This window comes from Triplophysa rosa, unplaced genomic scaffold (genome assembly GCF_024868665.1).
Source record: "Triplophysa rosa unplaced genomic scaffold, Trosa_1v2 scaffold180_ERROPOS751398+, whole genome shotgun sequence".
In the NCBI taxonomy this organism is placed as follows: domain Eukaryota; kingdom Metazoa; phylum Chordata; class Actinopteri; order Cypriniformes; family Nemacheilidae; genus Triplophysa; species Triplophysa rosa.
The window spans coordinates 88166-111421 of record NW_026634193.1 but is presented as its reverse complement, the minus strand read 5'-3'; the positions used below and the strand labels follow the sequence as shown (position 1 = coordinate 111421).

Below are 23256 nucleotides of genomic sequence, written 5' to 3'. Positions count from 1 at the left end.
CAAGGTGGCGTGGTCGAGCCATGCCAAAGGGAAGTCAGGGAGGAAGGGGCGGAGTTAGGAAAATGTTAGGCACTTCCAACACACTGCCCTCTGGTGTTAGTGGGATGTAACACCCTACCCTAGACTTCAATGCGATTACGTCTCACGTTTAACTCTCGTTTTACACAAAGACTTTAACAATCACTTAAAAAAAACATTCCAGCGGCAAGTGCTGTTGACAAGAATTTACATCAAGAATAACGTAACACAGATTAAATAATGAAATTCAAACTGGGTCTACAAGAAAATGATGTTACAGCATTTGACGTCAAATTGATACAAATTCAAATCAAATTGCCCGCTGGGAAGCGTCACGGATGGTGACGTTTGATCTCGGCGGATCCGAGTTCCGCGTCAGCTCGCTAGATGCCCTGACGCGCGGCAGGATTTATTCGCTGCCCAAACACTGAGTTAAAACACACAGTAACAAACAAACAAACACAATGGGATTTCTTCGCCGTGGTACAATTAATTTGATCAAGATTTTTATCACAAACCCCTTTAAACGGTCGTCATCTACTGTTTAACTATACAATATACAGTAAAATACATATACAGTAAAACAGTATCCTTCTGCCTCGTCTACTCAAAAAGAGGAAACAAAAAAGCACACATTAGTTAGCTAGTCTAATGGTTAAACTTCGGGAAGCGGTGTGTCTTAGATGAAAAGCATTGGAACATGCAATGCTTCGATCTACACAAAATTCGGCCGTACATGACCTAGGGAGGAAATTCGCTCCACTATTTCCTTCGCGCTAACAAGAGGATTTCTTCGCTCAGATTAGGGCGGTCAAACGATATCGGGACTCTCTATAAAAGATTTCTTCGTTTTATAGGGTCACATTAAATTTGCAGTTAGCTTAACCATCATTAACAAATACCTTGGGCTTTTCCTAAACAGGTCACAGAGGCTTGTTTCGGCACAGTAACTTAAGGGAGCGAGTCTCGCTCTACCTTCTTCGCGCTAAAAGAGGATTTCTTCGCTCAATTTAGGGCGGTTAAATAATAGCATAGTGCGCTATAAAGAGATTTCTTCATCTTTATATTGTCACTAACTCTATGACAGAGGCTGAGGTTTTCTCTGCGAGAAGCTCAAGAGTCTGCCAAGGATAGGTGGGTAAGTCCACACCTTCATTCATACATAAAGTGCAATTTAAGAGAGTATTCGGTTTCGGTAACACCCATAGAAACACACATGAATAGTTACTGAGTTCTGCTCACAAAACAAGGTTTAAAATAGTGTTGTCACGATACTGGAATTTCTAACTTCGATACAATACCTAAAAAAAATCAATATTCGATACCATTTTCGATACCACGGGAAAAAACTTCCATAACAATAAGGCCCTACATTTTTTTACATTTTATTTAAAGTTAAATTGAACAAGATTAGACAATGAGGTATATTTTTACAAATACATTTATTATTTAAAATCAAAGTTGTATTTGTCAGTATTAATGGACCAGAGCTTACATAAATAGTTGTATTTTTTAACTAACATTTAAAAGAGATAAAAAAAAAACTTGAACAAATGTATTGCTCATTCTTTGTTTGTTAATGTTACATTTATATCATTACAAATTTTTAATTTGGCTTTTATTCACATTTAATCATTGATCAGCGCACATATAGACAGAAACGCAAACTTTAAATGCAAGAACTGTTGCAGAGACTCCGCACTGACCATCTGTCTAACATTAACAACGTTTAACCGGAGCAAATGAGATGAGTGGATGAAATCATTGAACAGCGCACATACATAGAGCGCTATGGTAAACACTGGAGTGCAAACGTGTATCACACGCGAGAACTGTTGCGGAGACTTTACTCGCACCAGCATCATTTCAAACATCAACTTAACCAGAGCGAACGAGACGAGTGGATGAAATCATTGATGAGCGCACATAAAGACAGAAACGCGTGCATTAAACATGAGAACTGTAGCGGAGACTCTGTACTAACATAAACAACATATAACCAGGGCGAATAAAACGAGTGGATGAAATTATTGATCAGCGCACATACATAGAGCGCGATGGTAAACATGGGAAGCGTAAACGAGCGTTCACCAAGCACCAGATGTGTTACTGAGACTCTGCACTGGCCATCTTTTCTAACATTAACACTTTTTAACTGCCCCAAACGAGTCAAGTCTGTGAGAAGATGCGGGGCTCTGTTGACACAGCGTTCACGTGTAGTGTGTGTCAACTCACTGTCGGAAAAAAGAGTGAGCGGGAACGCGCAGCTGATATCGATACGTGGGACATGCGTATTGGAACCGTTTCAGATTTTTCAGTATCGATACTTATCGAAATATCGATATTTTTGACAACACTAGTTTAAAACTGCCCGTGCATTCTCCACAAATATATGTAGTGTATTTCGGGGACACTATGAGTTTAACCACAGTAACATACGTATAATTAATTCTCATCCTCAATCTCAATTAATTCTCAATCCTGATGCAGCAGAGCTAATAACAGCGACAAACTAAATACACTCGTCCACCAAGTGATCAGCAGATCATATATCAACTCTAAGAAATATTACTCCCCTGGCCTGGAAAAACAATACTCTTACTGTAGTACAGCACCACTTCAGAAATCTTAACGAAATCAAGCAGTTTAAGTGACGTTGATATGTGATAAATAAACACAGAAACAATTCAAGCATGGATACACATACGGTTTATTTATCTACACTACGGGGGAACTAAAACCAACTACTAACAATGACCAAACATTAACAAACAAACATAAAAATGTAAAACAGTAGAAAATGAAAGAAAATAGATAAAGCTAAGAAAAAGGCAGTATTAAATCAGCTATTCACATCTGCACGAACCATCAAGGACAAATCTCCTTATTTAAAAGGGGCAAAGCTTATACGCAACTGGTTAGGCAATAGTTCAGATACTTGCATTGGCTTCTTTGTTTCTCGGGACACGTGCTGGGGCGCGTATCAAAGGGTCCTGATGCGTTCAGAGCGAGCCAGGAGTCCGTTGGATTTAGCTGACCCAAACTGCTGGAAGAGGCTATCTCTGAGGAGAGACAGGTCTCGAGAGGTTGAAAGAAAACGAACGAGCGAATGCGCACGAGCGCGAACGCCCACGAGCGAACGAACATACACAAAAGAGCGAGCTTTCCTGCGTGTTCAGGTGTTTTAACCTCCAAGGTGGGCGATCCAATGTGATGAGATAGTTTTGGGTGCGAAAACATGTTTCTTTGTCCGGCACACTAACTCATTTGCATTTATGATCGCCTGGGAGTTTGGAGCAGGAATAGACTTAGAATAGAATAAAATGAGTATGGTATAAAATACATTACTGTGCTATACACCATATTCTAAGACATGAAAAGGGAAACACGTAGATTAATGTAATCTAATCAAAATGTAAATTCTATCTAACTGTTTTGCTAATTTCACTTGGATGAAATTAAACATTCAGCACATTTTCTAATGGTTTTAAAAGATCCCACATACTTAAATTATAAATAAGCCTATGTAACCTATGAACTATTTTAATAATTCACTAACACAATAGAAAATGTTATGGATTTAAGGGTTACAATGGGAGTTGTATTTGTTTTAATGGAAACTATAATAGTGTACACTGGTATTTGGATTCTATTGTTGTGATGTAATCTGGAAGTTGGGAACCAATTGAACAACAGTAAGCCCTATTTGAATAATGCCCAAAACACACTACAAAAATGAATTTGTAATGGTTTTAATGGAAACAATTAGAATTTCTGTAATATTTTTTTGTTGTTTTCTTTCATCAGGGTAACTATACCCATACTGTGCTCTAACAACAATATTGAGCTGAAGCTTGAATTAGAAAAGTTAAAATCGCAAATCAAATCGTAATCACAATGTCTGTCAAAAATATCGCAATTAGATATTTTCCCCAAATCGCACAGCCCTAAGTAAAGGTTGAATTGAATAGACAAATTAAACAGCTGCCATGGTGTGTGGTTTGTGGTGATTTCCACTCGCTGATGGGATGTTCTTGGCTGGAACCACTCAAGGATTGGCAGACTGTACAAATGATGACGCCCAAAACACTGGACACAGAAGGTATGCTGCAGAAACACAGTGAAGTTTTCAAACCAGAGTTAGGCAGCATTAAGGGAATTACAGTGAAACTGACGGTTGAGACAGAAAGCCAGCAAAAAAATTAAAGGCTCGCCCCCTGCCAAATGTGAATTCTTCCAGTTATCAGTAGAGTACCTGGGTCATGTTATTGATGCCTCTGTTATCAAAGTGTCACCAGCTCAATTTTTTTATTTTTATTTTTACAGAAGCAAGACCAACATCTGAAGTGATGAAAGATCAAAAATTAAATTCATGGGATTCCAGAGTGAAAAACAGGGCAAGAAAAATCATCATTGACTCCACACACCCAGCACACAAACTCTTTGATCTGCTGCCCTCTGGCCGGCGCTTTAGAGCACCAAACACCAGGACTTCCAGACACAGAAGCAGCTTCTTCCCCCAGGCAATCTCCCTCCTAAACAGATAACTGCTCCTTAAGAGCAATATTCCACTTCCACTACTCCTATAGTGTGCACTATAGTGCCTTATTATATCTACATCTTATGTATACATGTATATAACACTACCTCTACTTACTAAATTATCCATTTGCACAAGTGTACATACAATAATGTTTATTCTACTATATACTACCCTGTACAATGTCTCTTATATGTTATTATCCCCCATTTTCTGTAAAATAGTCTTTATTTTATATATGCACAATTTAGAATCTTTTAGACTGTAAATCGTATTATATTGTATTGTCATTGTGTTGAATGTCTGTACTAGAAGCTTCCAACACCAAAGAAAATTCCTTGTGTGTGCAAGCACACTTGGCAATAAAGCTCTTCTGATTCTGATTCTGATTCTGATTCTAAATATTTACTGAGTAATCCACTCATTTCTAGAGGGGGGAAAAAATGACAAATTTTACCTTAAGTTTGAAGCCGCATTAGAATGGGTGAAAACAACGAGAAATACATCAGCAACAGCATATTATTTTAACACAGAGATCAGTAGATCTATTAGCAAAATCTGTTGTCTTTAGCAATCCTTGTTGCTTTTTATGCCAATAATGACAGCTCAAAAATGAGGAAAGGCTTTTTTTTTGTTCTTTTTTTACCAGAACCATTTAGAGATACCTTAATGTCCATTTAGATTCTTGTGCATTCTTTTGGGAACTACATCTATAAGGCCCTATATGGTTCAGTCCTAGAGATACGAGGATCTAAATATGGCTTCATGAGTTAACTGTAAAAATGTACACATTTTCAAACATTAAAAAACAAATGTGGGTCAATTTGCAAAAATCTGGTACCTCATTTATGTTGAAGAGGAATGTCTGAAGAACAAATAATGTTGAAACTAGAAATCTATCTTTTTTCTATCTATAAAACAACTTCCTTGAACATAACCATTTCAGTGTCTTTTTGGCACCGCGTTATTGTCAAAAAGTATTGGGTTGAGGCACATTAACTTGCTCTAAATGTGTTATTCATAAGATTCTATATTTATTTAAGCAGGGCTCTAGACAGCGACCAAAATGCTCGCAGATGCGATCGTTTTTTATAATGTGCAAGGAAAATTTTCACAGGGTCGCATTGGTGAGAGTGCGTAAAAAGGATTTTTTTCCCCCGCCAAAGATTTATTTAACATTTAATGTGATTTATGAGTGGTGATTGACGCGCTTGGGATAATTGCAGGAAAGAGCGAGCAAAGAGCTTGTGCACTCCCTCTGTCTCCAAACTAAAGTGTGTGTTTGACTTCATTCAGCGTTGCACAGACCGAACGGCATAAAAGCACTATGGGACAGAGTGCTCCATATGCTTTTAAAACGCTCTCATGGAACATCGATGTCACATTCCAATCGTTCTCCGCAGTGATTAATGAAGTTGAACACATCCGTTTCTGAACTGTCTCTCTCCTTCACACGTTAATTAACAGCAAGGTCGGAAGTCAGAATCAATGCTTCACGTGGTGCATTTTGAGAATATTTTTATCTACCTGAATGACAGCTGGTTGTGAATGTGCTCAAATTAAAACATGTTGCGTTTTCTTCCCTGACAAATTTTCCGCACATGCAGCCGACATAAAGGAAAAATTATATCCAATGAAGTGTTTTCCTTGTTAACTTCTACCTTTTACGATGTGCTAACAGCTGTAAATAACAAACAGTGCGTCAATGTCCGCTAATGTCCTATCGCGACGTAATGACTCATTTGAACAGATTCATTTTGTTGAAACAACTCATAAGTCAAACACTGAACTCACAAGACTCACTGTCTAAACCCATCAAATCAGTCACCCAAAACACCTCAGAACACAAGCGTGCTTAGACCATTTAACAAGAGTGGTTTGTAAGATTTAGTATTTAAAGTTTATTTATGACAATGTGTAGTAATAAATTACATATATAATAATTTAGTTCCGAGTTACTTTTGAGTTTTGAGCTACAGTAGCTAATTTAATTTAATTTTATGTGGTAAAAATAAAGAAGGCCAATGGCAAAAATACAGCTTTTTGCAAAGAAGGCAATAAAGGAGGATTGTGAAGAGTGACAGGTTCTATTTGTGTCAGATCATTTCATAGCAAATATATCACTTGAATATAAAACTGTATAAAATAACAAGCACAAAGTTTCTTTGTATTTATTTTGTATTTATTAGGCTTGCAAGTGTTAAAGCACAAATATGAAGAGTTCTATATCCAACTATTTTAAAAGACAGAGTGACAAATTAACAGAACGATTCATCAACTGAGGTCATTATGCAAGGTCATTATGATGGGTGCGACCAAATTGTAAGTTGGTGCGACCAACTGAGAAAGTGGGTCGCACCAGTGCGACCAGTGGGAAAAATGAGTCTAGAGCCCTGTTAAGGTTCAGGGACATTTGGATAAAGGGTTGTTAATTATGGCCCGAGCACCGATGGTGTGAGGAATTGATCCATTTGTTATCTTCAAAATTAATTGGATTTTTGAGAGCCTAAACATGTTTGAAAACTCAAGAAAGTTTGTTTTCTTGAGTATGTTTCAGAGGTGGCAAAAATGTATGCATGATATTGATTTCAGAATGAATTGTGGCAAAATGGCTCTATAGCGCCACCTACAAGGTTTCAATGAAGCAGCCCTCACGTGCCATTTCACGTAATAGAATGACATTTCATATTCTCATATAACATTTCAACAGCTAATAATTAAACAATCCAGGTGAGGCAAATTGGGTTTTTCCAAATTGCTCTTTTTCAAGAGCAAGTTAATGTGCCTCAACACAATAATGCTTGACAGTAACTCGGTGCCAAAAAGACACTGAAATGATTATGTTCAAGGGAGTTGTTCTGATAGATAGAAAAAGGATAAATTTCCAGTTTTAACAAGGGCTGCCCCTGACTAGAGATTTTTGTAGTCGATTAGTAATCTTTCATTTTGGCCATTAATTGACTATTCGCACGTTTATGATATTAGTTTAAATATACATTGGGGACATCAGATGATGGTTTAAGCTTCATGGATAAGAAAGATGTTTTATGTAATATTGCTAACGTTATTCTATATTACAGATACAGTGCATCCGGAAAGTATTCACAGCGCTTCACTTTTTCCACATTTTGTTACAACCTTCCAAAATGGATTAAATTCATTATTTTCGTCAAAATTCTACTAACAATACCCCATAATGACAATTTGAAAGAAGTTTGTTTGAAATCTTTACAAATTTATTAAAAATAAAAAACGAAGAAAGCACATGTACATCAGTATTCACAGCCTTTGCTCAATACTTTGTTGAAGCACCTTTGGCACCAATTACAGCCTCAAGTCTTTTTGAGTATGATGCTACAAGCTTGTCACACCTATTTTTGGGCAGTTTCTCCCATTCTTCTTTGCAGGACCTCTCAAGCTCCATCAGGTTGGATGGGGAGCGTCGTTGCACAGCCATTTTCAGATCTCTCCAGAGATGTTCAATCGGGTTCAAGCCTGGGCTCTGGCTGGGCCACTCAAGTACATTCACAGAGTTGCCCTGTAGCCACTCCTTTGTTATCTTGGCTGTGTGCTTAGGGTCATTGTCCTGTTGGAAGATGATCCTTCGCCCCAGTCTGAGGTCCAGAGCGCTCTGTAGCAGGTTTTCATCGAGGATGTCTCTGTACATTGCTGCATTCATCTTTCCCTCGATCCTGACTAGTCTCCCAGTTCCTGCCGCTGAAAAACATCCCAACAGCATGATGCTGCCACCACCATGCTTCACTGGGATGGTATTGGCCAGGTGATGAGCAGTGCCTGGTTTCCTCCAGACATGATGCTTGCCATTCAGGCCAAAGAGTTCAATCTTTGTTTCATCAGACCAGAGAATTTTGTTTCTCATGGTCTGAGAGTCCTTCAGGTGCCTTTTGGCAAACTCCAGGCAGGCAGTCATGTGCCTTTTACTGAGAAGTGGCTTCCGTCTGGCCACTCTGCCATACAGGCCTGATTGGTGGAGTGCTGCAGAGATGGTTGTTCTTCTGAAGGTTCTCCTCTCTCCACAGAGACATGCTGGAGCTCTGTCAGAGTGACCATCGGGTTCTTGGTCATCTCCCTGACTAAGGCCCTTCTCCTCCGATCGCTCAGTTTGGCCGGGCAAGCCAGCTCTAGAAAGAGTCCTGGTGGTTCCAAACTTCTTCCATTTACGGATAATGGAGGCCACTGTGCTCATTGGGACCTTCAATGCTGCAGATATTTTTCTGTACCCTTCCCCAGATCTGTGCCTCAATACAATCCTGTCTCGGAGGTCTAAATACAATTCCTTGGACTTCATGGCTTGGTTTGTGCTCTGACATGCACTGTTAACTGTGGGACCTTATATAGACAGGTGTGTGCCTTTCCAAATCTTGTCCAATCAACTACATTTTTTTTTATTTTTAATAAATTTGCAAAGATTTCAAACAAACTTCTTTCACGTTGTCATTATGGGGTATTGTTTGTAGAATTTTGAGGAAAATAATTCATTTAATCCATTTTGGAATAAGGCTGTAACATAACAAAATGTGGAAAAAGTGAAGTGCTGTGAATACTTTCCGGATGCACTGTATACAAACTAGTGTTGTCACGATACTGGAATTTCTAACTTCGATTCAATACCTAAAAAAATATCGATATTCGATACCATTTTCGATACCACGGGGAATAAACTGCCATAGCAATAAGGTCCTAATAAGCAATAGCAATATAGGCCTTTTTAAATTTTATTTGAAGTTAAATTGAACAAGACATTAACATTAGATTAACAATTAATAAATAATTTTACGAATACATTTACTATTTAAAATCAAAGTTGTATTTGTCAGTATTAATGGACCAGACCCTGTTAAAAAAAACAGCCTATGCTGGTTTGGTATGTTTTGATGCTGGTTTGCTGGTTTGTGCTGGTTTAAACTGTTCATGTGCTGGTTTAAGATGGTCATATGCTGATTTAAGATGGTTCTTAGCTGGTTTAAGATCAAACCAGCATCGATCAAAACATACCTTACCCAGCATATACTGGATTTTTCAACAGGGGAGCTTACATAAATAGTTGTATTTTTAACTAACATTTAAAAGAGATTAATAAATACTTTAACAAATGTATTGCTCATTCATTGTTCGTTAATGTTAGTTAATAGCCTACATCTTTATTTGGCTAAATTGGCTTTTATTCACATAGGCCCATACTGTAGCCTAATCATTGATCAGCGCACATATAGACAGAAACGCAAACTTAAACGCAAGAACTGTTGCAGAGACTCCGCATCTTTCTAACATTAACAACTTTTAACCGGAGCGAATGAGACGAGTGGATGAATCATTGAACAGCGCACACACATAGAGCGCTATGGTAAACACTGGAGTGCAAACGTGTATCACACGCGAGAACTGTTGCGGAGACTTTACTCGCACCAGCATTATTTCAAACATCAAATTAACCGGATCGAACGAGACGAGTGGATGAAATCATTGATGAGCGCACATAAAGACAGAAACGCGTGCATTAAACATGAGAACTGTTGCGGAGACTCTGTACTAACATAAACAACATATAACCAGGGCGAATGAAACGAGTGGATAAAATTATTGATCAGCGCACATACATGGATCGCTATGGTAAACACGGGAAGCGTATGAGCGTGCACCACGCCAGATGTGTTACTAAGACTGGCCATCTTTTCTAACATTAACACTATTTAACTGCCGCAAACGAGTCAAGTCTGTGAGAGGAGGCGGGGCTCTGTTGTTATGCGTTCACGTGCAGTGTGTTATCTCACTGTCGGAAAAGAGAAAGAGAGCGGGAACGCGCAGCTGATATCGATACGTGGGACATGGGTATTGGAACCGTTTCAGATTCTTCAGTATCGATACTTATCGAAATATCGATATTTTTGACAACACTAATACAAACCCATTATAATGAGCCTTTAAAACATAAATTAAGTGTTCATACCCACGCATAATGCAATTCACTGTGACACAGACACAAGTTATGATTATATGTCTCAACATAATATTTCACTATACAACTAGTGAAAATGGAAAAAATTAAGATGGAATAAATATCAATTTTAGGCAAACGAACCAAAAGGCAGTCATGGCAGTCGTGGCCTAATGGTTAGAGAGTCGGACTTGTGACCCTTGAGCAAGGCACCTTATCCCTACTTGCTCCCTGGGCGCTGCAGTGATAGCTGCCCACTGCTCCGGGTGTACGTGTGTTCACGACTTGCTGTGCGTGTGTTCACTACTCTCTGGATGGGTTAAAAGGAGAGGTCACATTTCGGGTATGGGTCACCATATCTGACTAATAGGTCACTTTCACTTCACTTTCACTTTCACTTTCAAAACTAAAATAGTGCAAAAAATAAAAAGGCCTACGAACACATAATGAAACCTTTTATATCTAGACCAGACCCGCAATAACAGCCTCTAATGTGAAAAAATATTTTCTTAAAAAAACGAAATTGTAGAAATATTTTTAAAAATTGAATATAAAATAAATTTTAAATAAACAAATAAATAGAAATAAAGCAAACCGAGGACCTTAACACCAAAAGAAAACCCAGAGGTCAGAACGCAAAGAATAGGAATAAATAAATATATTCAATAAATTATATAAATGAATAAACAAAATATAAAGCAATAACTAAACACTACAACAATATAGACCAATATTTCACCTTGCTTTTTCTATCAATTTCCTCGTCTCCACCATCAGTGCGCTTCTTCCTAAAGACGGCCGCACCCGTTTCAAGGAGGACACGGAGATCAGTTTTCCCGACAATGTGGGCAAACTCATGTTCCTGTGGCATTGCAAAACACCAAATGTTCGGTATACTTCGGTATTTTTCGATTAGAAGACACTTAGAAGTAGGGGTGTGCGATATGACGATATTTGATCGCGAACGATTAAAATGACAGCACGATCCACTTTTTAGGAAAAATCGTTACATCGTCCTATATAGTGCACGACACGTTATATCCGTTGCTGTTCTATTGATTTCGTCAACATCCGTGCGATAGATGGTGCCAAGTTAACAAACTCGTGTACGTTGCTCGTAAATTTAGTGAGATTAAGCGACGCAGTCAGTGACGATGGAGGGAAACGCGGAGCAGTTGGTCCCTAAAAAAATTCAACATCTGTAATATGGAAATGGTTTGGTTTTTCCCCAACAGACACAGCGCAAACAGCAGTTATTTGCAAATGTTGCAATGATAAGATTCGCACGTCGGATGGCAACACAACAAACCTTTTTAACCACCTCAAAAGAAAGCACCCGAAAGAGTATGCCGACAGTCAAATTATAACGGGACCCCACGCGAGAACATCAGGTACAACCAAGCAGCCAGAAACTACAAGGCTTAAACAAACGACTTTAACGAAATATGCATTTGAGAAAGGAACTCCGTATGACAGAACGAGCAAGCGCTGGAAAGATGTAACTGATGCGGTGACATTTTACCTGGCCAAAGACATGATTCCCATAAAGACTGTGGAAAATGAGGGCTTTAAAAGACTGCTCAAAGTCGTAGATCCACGTTACGAAATACCCAGCCGCAAATATTTTTCTTCCACGGCCATTCCACAACTTTATTCCGAGTGCCGCAGCAAGATGCAAAACAAAATTCAAAACGTAAAGTTTTTTGCTACAACAGCTGATTTATGGTCTAGCCGTACGTCAGAGCCTTATTTAAGTCTGACGTTTCACTTTATTCATGACTGGAAGTTGTGCAGTGCGTGTCTAGAAACAACATATTTCCCACAAGATCACACGGGCGAGCTCATAGCGCAAGGCCTCAGGGACGCGCTTGAATGTTGGAGACTGAAAGAAGCAAACATGACCTGTATGACGACAGATAGCGGGGCCAATATGGTGAAGGCATTGGAGCTCAACAGCTGGACTCGTCTGCAGTGTTTTGGGCACAGACTCCACCTAGCCATCGGTGAGTGCAACTAAAAATAAATATTGTCTCTGCCATTCAGGAGATTGTTCGTATAATAAATAATATAAAATTACATTAGGAACATTGAACAGTAAAATTATGAGATTAGTTTGCAATAATAATTGCACTGTTATATGTAATTGTTTTGTATTATTTATATATAAAAACGTTTTTGTGGAACATCTGTTTGGTTTCAATAAAATAATATATTTTTATAATATAAACATTTGTAAATAAAATTTTACATTGTGCATTAGGTTAAATCTAATTAATACATTATTCTTTTTTATTAGAAAAAAGTGCCAAAGACCCTCGTGTTGAACGTGTAACATCGGTTTGCAAGAAAGTCGTCAGTACATTCTCCTTCAGCTGGAAGAAAAAGAGGGACTTAAGTAATGCTCAAACTGAGCTAAAGCTACCTCAACAGAAGCTCATCACCGAGTCCCCAACACGATGGGGTTCGAGACTCAACATGATCGAGAGAGTGCTTGACCAGGAAAAGGCCATTTCTCAGGTCCTGAAGGCAGACAAGAAGACTAGGCATTTGGTCCCGTCATGGCAAGATGTTGACGTAATGGAGTCTGTGAAAAAGGCATTGAGTCCACTGAAAGACTTTACTGATGCACTCTCAGGTGAGGACTATGTGAGTATATCTTATGTAAAGCCAGTGCTTCACCTGTTGAAAGTCAACATTTTGAGCCTGAATGATGAAGACACTGAACTAACAAAAACAATGAAGACAAGCATTCTCGCATACCTCACTGACAAATATCAGGACCCCACCACTGATGACCTGCTGGACATGGCTTCGCTTGTCGATCCCAGGTTCAAAACACAATACATAGACAAAGACAAGATAGAGGGAATACAAACCAGAGCTTTGTCTGAGCTGGAGTCTTTGCTGACCATACAGTATCCAACATCAGATCAGCAGCCTACATCTAGTACCTCAACCTCCACATCACAGAGCCCTGATGAGGGTCAGACACCACCCAAGAAAGCAAAACAATCACTTGCCAGCTTTTTAAAAGCCTCAGGTGTTGTAAGTGCATCTGCAGCCACAACATCAGCTTCCTCATCTCTAAAAGAGGCAATAGAAGGAGAATTGAAGGGATACTTGTCCACACCAAATGCAGAAAGTGAGGTGGATCCACTGGGATGGTGGAAAGTCCATGAGGCAAACTTTCCAAGAGTTAGCCAACTTGCTAGAAAGTATTTATGCATTCCAGCCACAAGTGCTCCCTCAGAAAGAGCCTTCAGTACTGGTGGCAATATTGTCACCTGCCAAAGGGCAACTCTCAAGCCAGATAAAGTGAATCAGCTGGTTTTCCTTTCTAAAAATTTGTGACTGTGATTAGTTATACTGTGTGTTATTTTAGAAATTGATATGTTCCAAAGCTGCTAAGTTTACACGACTCAGGACTCAGGTCAGGAAATATTTTTGTACCTTTATTGTTTTGGTTCTGAAACACGTTGCACTTTGAAAAATCTACTAAACAGATTACGAAAGGTAGTTTACATTTTGTATGTGTGTTTTTGTTTTTACCTTTGGAAGCTAATGTTTATTTTTTGGGAGTTATGCTAAAGTCTGTGCACTTGCATTTATTTAACTAGACCAAGTACATTTTTATTTAAACATTATTTAACTTTGTAAAAAATAAGCTATTTACATTTTTGAACCTGTTTGCTGGGATCTATGTCTAATAAGCTATCTGACTGTTACAACTGTTAGATTTATTAAACCAATGTTCATTTTGTGATGTTAATTGTAATGCAAGTCTTGTTGAATGTTCATACTTTCAGAATTGCACTTGCATTAAATCTTAACTTGATTAAAATATTCTTGAAAATATAAATGGTGAAGAGTATGTTTTTATATGGGGACATTAGTTTGGCTGTATTGTAGCTCTGTAATTTGCAAAATAGTCTTAAAACCAACTTGAAAAAGAACCGGGATAAAATCGTGAATCGTGATGTATCCAGAAAAAATCGTGATTTGAATTTTTTTCTATATCGCCCACCCCTACTTAGAAGACACTATGTCCACAGACAAGGCAAAAACAGTCAAACAAACGAAACAGTGCATACATCTGGACCTCTAAAAAAATATTTCCATGACTTATAAACAACTTACAGCTTTACATTAGGCCTCCATTCAATTAAACTTCATTATATCTAACATATAACAATTTTAAAAAGTGCACGTGAGTAGTACTGATACTTACAAAATACTGCATATGTGTCTTCTGACTTTGCATTGCAATGTTCGACTTCTTGAAATGCTGCATGATCGGTGAATGTCTGACATCAGAGTACCGCGTTTCGAAAGCACACGGAGCTCTGCTCTCGCGGCACTTTGATGTCATATGCCGATTGGTCTGCGCAACCTGCGCAACACCTCATAAAAGTGAACATAACTAGCGTCTTGCTAATAGCTTTGTAGTTCGGTTCGTAGGTGGTCAAGACACTTACATACCGGCATTACAACTCCTCTGTCAAACTTGACAACTGTATGGACTTCATATGCGAGAAAGACTGCTCACACGGAAATGAGGAGCTAAACACAGCGCATCCATTGACAGCTGTATGGTCTTCATATGCGAGAAAGACTGCTCACACGGAAATGAGGAGCTAAACATAGCGCATCCATACTGACGCGTCGCAGTTTGCTTCCATCTGCTTCCATGCGTTTTTAAAACTTTTTACATGTGATTACGTAGCGTGGCAACAAGTTCTGTATCATATGCAACAGAGAGCCATAACTTTCAATAAAAGCATGACGCTCGCTCTTCTAAAGACGTCGCACTCTGGGTAAAAAGCACGCGAATTGGGAGCCTGTTGGCTTTCGATATGATGCTGGGCTGCCAGCGCGAGAGGTTACCATATACAGTAAATGTTGTTTGCCATTGATTAGTGTCATGACGCGGCTTGCGCATAGCACTGCATTTGTGTATTGGCCAGGACATCCTGAAATATTCATATATATTATATATGTTTTTAACGATCAAATGTTGGTGAAGGGTAAGATACCTGGCGAGCCACATGATTTTTTGAAAAGAGCCACGTGTGCACATAAATTCCCAACCACTGTTTTAGGGCCTTATAAATGTAGTTCCCAAAAGAAATGCACAAAAATCTAAAAGGACATAAGGTTTCTCCAATTGTTATGGAGTGACAGGCATGCAAATTTTGTAAACAAAATACATGAAAAATGCCTTTTTTTCATTTTTGAACTGTCACCATTGGCATAAAATGCAACAAGGATTCCTAAAGACAACAGATTTGACCAATCTCTGTGTAAAAATAATAATAATGCTGGTGTTTTTCTCATGTAATTTTCACCCCTTCTAATATGGCTCCAAATTTAAGGTGAAATTTGTCATTTTTAACCCCCTTTACAAATTAGTGGATTACTATACAATATTCATCCATGACCTTTAATATTTTGGCTTTCATCACTTCAGATGTTGGTCATGCTTCTGTAAAAGTATTTAAAAATAAAAAAATTGAGCCGAGTCCTCTGGTTTACACAGAATGACCCTATTCAGAGCTCTAGACTGCGACTAGTTTTCGAGACAGCGTGAGCATTTTTTACAAGTACTCACGCATATGAGACCTGAAAATTTGGAATTTCTTCTAGTTGTTATTGTATGTGGAAAGACGAGTAGAATGCGGCCCCCCACCAATGCAGGCTGTGTGTGATAGTTACCTGCCCACCCACTGCCCACCCACTGTCGCGGATGCGCACAATCCAGGTCGTCATTGACAAGTTTACACACACACAACGTGAGCATATTACTACAAGTCGTTGTTTGCTGTGACGGATTTCTTGAGTTCCAGGGAGGAACGATTTGATGTACGAGACTTTTAAAATGAAACTAACCACGGAGGAGTGCAGGAAACGTCATTTATCTGTGGATTACTTGAGACAGCGCAAGATCATTTCAAATAAAAATTTTCAGTCAGGGGCTACAGCGCTCCTAGTAAAAAAAGTTTGTCTGGAGCCCTGCTATTGCATTTATTATTAAGGCCTACCCATTTGCTCTGGCCAGCACCAAATAAAAAATGTTTAAAGAAAAAAAAACAGTCACTTACCCAGAGAGACCACAGCCACACTCTCAGGCAAAAAGTGCAGCTTGAATTTGATCAGCAGATGAACCAAAATAATACATATACCTGAAAAATAAAGATACTCTTTAAGAAAATGTTAACAAAACCTAAATTTACCCAATCAGCCAAATCTTTTATTAAGTAGCAAGTAATTACTACAAGTAAACTGCAGTGATGTAGCCTTACCTACCAGTGCCATCAAAAATAAAAGTACTAACTATTCAATTCAATTTTACTTATATAGCGCTTTTCACAATGTGCATTGTTCCAAAGCAGCTTTACAGGAGAATATAAGAAAAAGAGAAAAACACAGAAAAGGTAAAACACAGCACAGTGCATGGTGTTTATAGAACAAGCAAGATCATTCTAGTAAGTAATAAATAATATCTAACAGGGCTCTGGAGTGCGACCAATTTGGACTTAATTTCTCAATGGTGCGAATAAAAAAATATGAGGTCGCACCGGTGCGACCAGCCGTTCGAGGGAAGAAAAAATCTCTGCGAAAGTCTCCCGTGGGTTCAACAACAGACACATTAGGCCCATATTGTGGTCTAAACCAATCAGAGATAGTGAAGGGCGGACCATCCCTCTGATTGGTCGTGGTCCAGATATTCCTGTATGTGTGTGTACATTTGAAAATGCGTGTGCTGCAGTCAGACAGAGAGAAGTGAGTAGCCTAGGCCCGTCAGATAAACAGAGTGGATGTAGCCGTGGATGATGAGAGAAGATGAAAAGAATGATTGACAACTTTTTCGTTAAGAATGTTAAGTTAAGGCCTGATCCGTCCGAAAATCATAACCAATGCTCTGACACGCTAGACTGCGACTAAATGGTCTAATTTTGCGACTATTTTTCCTGCCAGTGCGACGAGTTTTTCTTAATGGTCGCACCGGTGCGACTGCCAAACTGAACAATATATAATTTTGCATATTATAAATTTAATGCGCAGAAATGTTATATTGCGCAAGCGGCGCATTCAGTCACTCATTTTCGTATCCCCTCCTTAAACCATTCACTTATCTATCAGTGCCCCCGCCCCTAAAGACGTAATTCGCGGGTAAGAGGCGAAGGACCGAAAGAGCAAACAAGTGAAGCGCTCAATCTTGCAACTGAAATAAATATGCAGAATACAAGAATTTCCCCGGCTAAGGTACAAAACAGCAAAGATAACTAAATGTGTTGCGAGTATTGTATGCATGTGAAGCTAATGCAGGAAACATGTGTTTAAACTTTAAGCACTAAACTATTGTATAAAGCTCTCTTACAATACTGCAAAGCATACAAAACATTATACATCAAGTTAAATCCTATTTATTTGTAAGTCGCTATTGATAGAAGCCAAACGTGTATCAATGCAGCTCTCATGAAGAATAATCACTAAAAGCCTTCAGGTCTCGCGGGTTGTTTGAGATATGCGCGCGCCCAGAGAGTCAGAGCACAAAATACTAAACTGAGTTCTCTTTCACGCCTTCTTACTCTGAAACGGACATATAAACACAAAATAACGTAAAAATTCCCATATTAACAAGAAACCTTGTAAAGGTATTCAGTTTCATGACCAAACAGTTGGGAAACAAAACACGTGTGTTCCAAGTAATTTGGGTGCACTTAACTTTTGTGCTGGTGCACCGAAGCAAAAAAGTTAGGTGCACCAGTGCAACCAGCGCAAAAAGTTAGTCAGAGCCCTGTCTAATAAAAGCAGTCTCCCGGTGAGCAAGCCAACACGGCCCTGTGGCGAGGAACCCAAACTCCAATGATAAATGGAGAAAAGTCTCAGTCGGGAGGGCCACGTCCCCTCTGACGTGTCACAGCTGCACTCAGTGACTTTGATTAAAAGTTACTGAGTAAATGTTTATGAAAAATAGGGAGAGCTTATTAGTTGGGATTTAGGAAATTTTATTTGTTGTAGCTGTTTAGGTCTAATTTTGTGATCGATGTTTTTAATCTAGATTTAAATTGGGAGAGTGTGTCTGACCCTCGAATAGTATCAGGAAGGCTATTCCAGAGTTTAGGTGCTATGTATGAGAAAGCTTTGGTAGATTTAGTTATTCTAGGTGTTATCAAAAGTCCGGAGTTTTGAGATCTTAGAGAGCGTGATGGGTTGTAATGTGATAGAAGCTCTGTTAAGTAGGTAGGGGCTAAACCGTTTAGGGCTTTATCAGTGATTAAAAGAACTTTAAAGTCAATACGATACTTAATGGGTAGCCAGTGAATGGATGATAAAATTGGGGTTATGTGATCGTATTTTCTGGACCTAGTTAGAACTTTGGCAGCTGCATTCTGAACTAACTGTAGTTCGTTTATTGATGATGCAGGACAACCACTAAGTAGTGCATTACAATAGTCAAATCTTGAAGTCACAAATGCACGAGTTAGCTTTTCTGCATCAGCAACACATAGAATATTAAGGTGGAAGAAGGCTGTTTTTGTGACATTTGTAGGGATGTTCCGATACCCTTTTTTCCTTCCCGATACCGATTCTGATACCTGGGCTCAGGGTATCAGCCGATACCGTGTACTGATCCGATACCAGGGTGTGTATCTGTATACAGCTGTATATACTAGCCCTGTGTGAATTGATATAATTATTTTATGGTGTGCTTTAGACTTGTCTCTTAATAAAACATGAACAAATACATACAGTAAATTAGAGAGTATTTTTATTATCTGACAGACATTTGACAGTAATATTATTTATTTTTCTTAAGTCGCAGTTTTACTGGCTGGTTGGTCCACTCTGAAATACTGCCAAACAGCGCTAGCACTGGGGATGGGCATTTTTCAAAAATTTCATATTAGAATATTTGAGCTCATAAAAAACTAATATTCGTTTATTTAAATTAAGTGAAAAAATACGTATTTGTTTCGTTTTTATTTAGTCACAATTTCACATCAAGCTTATAACTATCATTAAATATTCATAATGCACTAATATTAGATCCTGTATATAGGGTTTTTAATGTTGAAAAGATTAGCAACGTTGGAAAAAAATAGAAAAATACATAAAAACTGCATTTAAACCTGCGCGAAGCGAAATCATACAAAAACCAAACATACAAAACGCATATTGAAAGTCTGTGATATATGGTTATCTTGTTTATTTTGTTTAACATGTTCTTGATAAGAAAAACAAGCATAATAAAGTAGGTCTATTTTACTCTGTTGAAAGTCTGTTCAACAAGCCGACAGTTTACAAGCCGACAGCGGAGAATGTGAATAATGCGTTGCGTTGCTCTTCTCTAACTCCCGGTAACAAAACCCAGATCTGACAAGAATATCTGGCTTTATTGTTTATAATGTTGATAATAAATAAAGTAAACAGGCTTCTTGATACCTCCATACCGACTGTTAATTCATCCTAAAAACAAAGACGAAGCCATTTTAGTGCTTGTTGTTTATTACGTTTTTATTACCTGGTTTTGTTACCAGGTGGGTATTGGTGGATTTCAGAGGAAATCCTGCTTCCTGTTTCCTGCATCGCTGCCGGCAGCTTGTTTGTATCAGTGCGCTTACCACTTCGCTCTAATATTAGTGTATTTTATTATCTTTAATTATTATTGTCGTTGCTAACTTATCCTGATCTCTCAATAACCCTGTTCCTGTTATTTACTTGGAAGAGTCTAAACCAAATGTGATAGTTAATTTAACGCCGTTAGCATAGCAATAGCGTGTTAGCTTGCTTTCTGTTCACACTTTGGAATATCATCTTGCCTCTGGTTTGTCTTGTGTGCTAACTGTTTCTCTTTTTAAGCAAGTATACTACGATCCATCGAGCAACCTTGGTAAGTTGGAATTGCACTTCAAATCCGGTGAGTTATGGCTTCTATTCCTATTATTGTTACTTGCACCTCATGTCATATGTTTAGCTTAGCCTTCTCTGTCAGCTGCGAGGGCTTTATATGCGATAAATGCAGGGAAATAGTTAGGCTGACAGAGAAGATCTTAGAATTAGAGTCTCGCATCCAATCTTTATCTGAGGATAGTAAGAGTTTAACGACGATAGAAAACACTTTGGATGCGAGCAACATTAGCGCACACAGCTCGGTTCCGGTTGAAAATCCTCCGCAGCTGGGAAACTTCGTGACTGTGAGACGGCGTAGTCGCAGGACAAAACATCACTCGACCGTTCCGATTACAGTCTCGAACAGGTTTGCCCCGCTCAGTGACGCACCGACTGAGAAACCTGCTGAAAGTGCCCTAGTTATCGGTGATTCTATTGTTCGGAACGTTAACATAGAGGCACCAGCCACCATAGTCCAATGTTTACCGGGAGCCAGAGCGCCTGACATCAAGTCAAATTTAAATGTGCTGGCTAAGGCTAATCGTAAATTCAGTAAGATTGTCATTCACGTCGGCACAAATGATGTTCGACTCCGTCAATCGGAGATCACAAAAGATAACATTAAAGAGGTGTGTGAGCTCGCAAGCATGATGTCAGACACTGTAATATTCTCTGGCCCCCTCAATGCTTATCGTGGTGATGAGATTTATAGCAGATTATCATCACTAAATGGCTGGTTGTCTGAGTGGTGCCTGCAGAATGATATAGTTTTTATAAATAACTGGAAGAGTTTTGAGGGCAGACCTGACCTGTTGAAACGAGATGGTCTCCATCCCTCCTGGGCTGGGACTTCCATCCTGTCTAGAAATATGGCAAAAAGTCTTAATGCTAATGCTAAAACTTGACTCGCTGGGGCCCAGGTCAGGGAGCAGACAGTATGGCTTAACCAACTGTCTGCTTGCCGTCTCACGTCGCAGAATACACAAAATGTACAACATGTAGTAATCCGTTCTCCCAAACATCACAAAATAGAGACTGTGTCTGTCCCCCGGATTAGCAAACATAAAATAATGCGTAAACCTCTTGAAAGTAATTTAATAAACGTTAAACAAACTAAACATGAACAAAATACAGATAATCAACTGTTACGACTCGGATTGCTAAATATTAGATCTCTCTCTAATAAAGCACTTTTTGTTAACGATATGATAACAGATCATAAAATAGACATGCTCTGTTTGACAGAAACATGGCTAAAACCAGATGATTATATTGCTTTAAATGAATCTGTCCCCCAAGATTATTATTATAAACACGAGCCTCGTCTAAAAGGCAGAGGGGGAGGTGTCGCAGCACTTTACAATAACTCTCTTAGCATTTCCCAGAAGTCGAACTCTAAATATAATTCTTTTGAAGTCATGGTTCTTCATGTTTCAACACCTAATACTAAAGATAAAACACTTTTTAAATTGATTCTAGCTATTGTATATAGGCCTCCAGGGCACCACACAGATTTTATTAAAGAATTTGGTGGGTTCTTATCAGAACTAGTACTGGCCGCAGATAGACTCCTTGTCGTTGGTGACTTTAACATCCACGTAGATAACGTTACAGATGCCTTAGGAATGGCTTTCAAAGACACTCTTAACTCCATGGGCATTAGTCAACATGTGTCAGGACCCACTCACCTTCGTAATCATACTTTAGATTTAATACTGTCTTACGGTATAAATGTGGACGACGTTAAAATCCTTCAGCAGAGTGAAGACATTTCGGATCATTATCTGGTATTATGTTTGCTTCACTGGCCTACGGCTGCAAATAAAACTCATTGTTACAAATATGGTAGAACAATAACTTCAACTACCAAAGATGCGTTTCTCGATAATCTGCCCGAATTGTCTCAAATCATGAGAAATAACGTTGAAGATCTTGACATTACCACTGAAAATTTTAATTCCACCTTCTCGGTAACGCTAGACAAAGTTGCTCCACTACGTTTAAAGAAGATTAAAAATGGCAGCCCCACACCGTGGTATAATGAACACACTCAGGCTCTAAAGAAAGCGGCCCGAAAAATGGAGCGCAACTTTAAGAAAACTAAATTAGAGGTATTTCGTACAGCATGGAAGGATAGTATTCGAAAATACAGGAAAGCCCTAATAACTTCTAGATCCGCCTACTTTTCATCACTAATAGAAGAAAACCAGCACAACCCTAGGTTTTTATTTAACACGGTGGCTAAATTAACAAAAAATAAATCGTCAGTGACTTCTGATCCTGTATATCAGCATAGCAGTGATGAATTTATGAACTACTTCACATATAAAATCCAAGATATTAGAGAAAAAATTATAACAATGCAATCAGAAGTGAAACCCGCTGAACAAACTAACTACAGCGCCCTTAAGGAGAAAATGCAATTATTTTATACCGTAGATCAAGATGAGCTGTCTAAAATTATTAGATCATCTAAATCAACAACATGCATACTAGACCCTATACCTACAAATCTACTGAAAGAGATGCTCCCAGAAATTATAGATCCTCTTCTTGGTATTATTAACTCATCTCTGACATTAGGACATGTGCCTAAAGCATATAAGGTGGCTGTTATAAGGCCCCTTGTCAAAAAACCCCAACTCGACCCTAGAGAACTAAGGAACTACAGGCCTATATCGAATCTACCTTTCATATCTAAAGTTCTGGAAAAAGTAGTTTCAACTCAATTATGCTCCTTCCTCCAAAGGAATGACATCAATGAAGAATTCCAGTCTGGATTTAGAGCATGTCACAGTACAGAGACTGCTTTGATCAGAGTTACAAATGATCTGCTATTGGCGTCTGA

General features: G+C 38.7%; 2 protein-coding genes across 2 annotated transcripts in view; one reads left to right on the top strand and one right to left on the bottom strand.

Moving 5' to 3' along the window:
* slc9a8 (solute carrier family 9 member 8) overlaps positions 1-23256 on the bottom strand; it is a 104688-nt gene that overhangs the window by 67816 nt on the left and 13616 nt on the right. Inside the window, exon 3 of the mRNA XM_057327176.1 lies at positions 16613-16693. Within this exon, the coding sequence (XP_057183159.1) occupies positions 16613-16693 (81 nt within the window). The remainder of the gene's footprint in view (positions 1-16612; positions 16694-23256) is intronic.
* On the top strand, positions 12288-14537 carry LOC130549833 (E3 SUMO-protein ligase ZBED1). The gene is made up of 2 exons (XM_057327177.1): positions 12288-12517; positions 12811-14537. Exons 1-2 carry the CDS (start codon positions 12412-12414, stop codon positions 13863-13865), a joined length of 1161 nt encoding a protein of 386 aa, XP_057183160.1. The 5' UTR covers positions 12288-12411; the 3' UTR covers positions 13866-14537.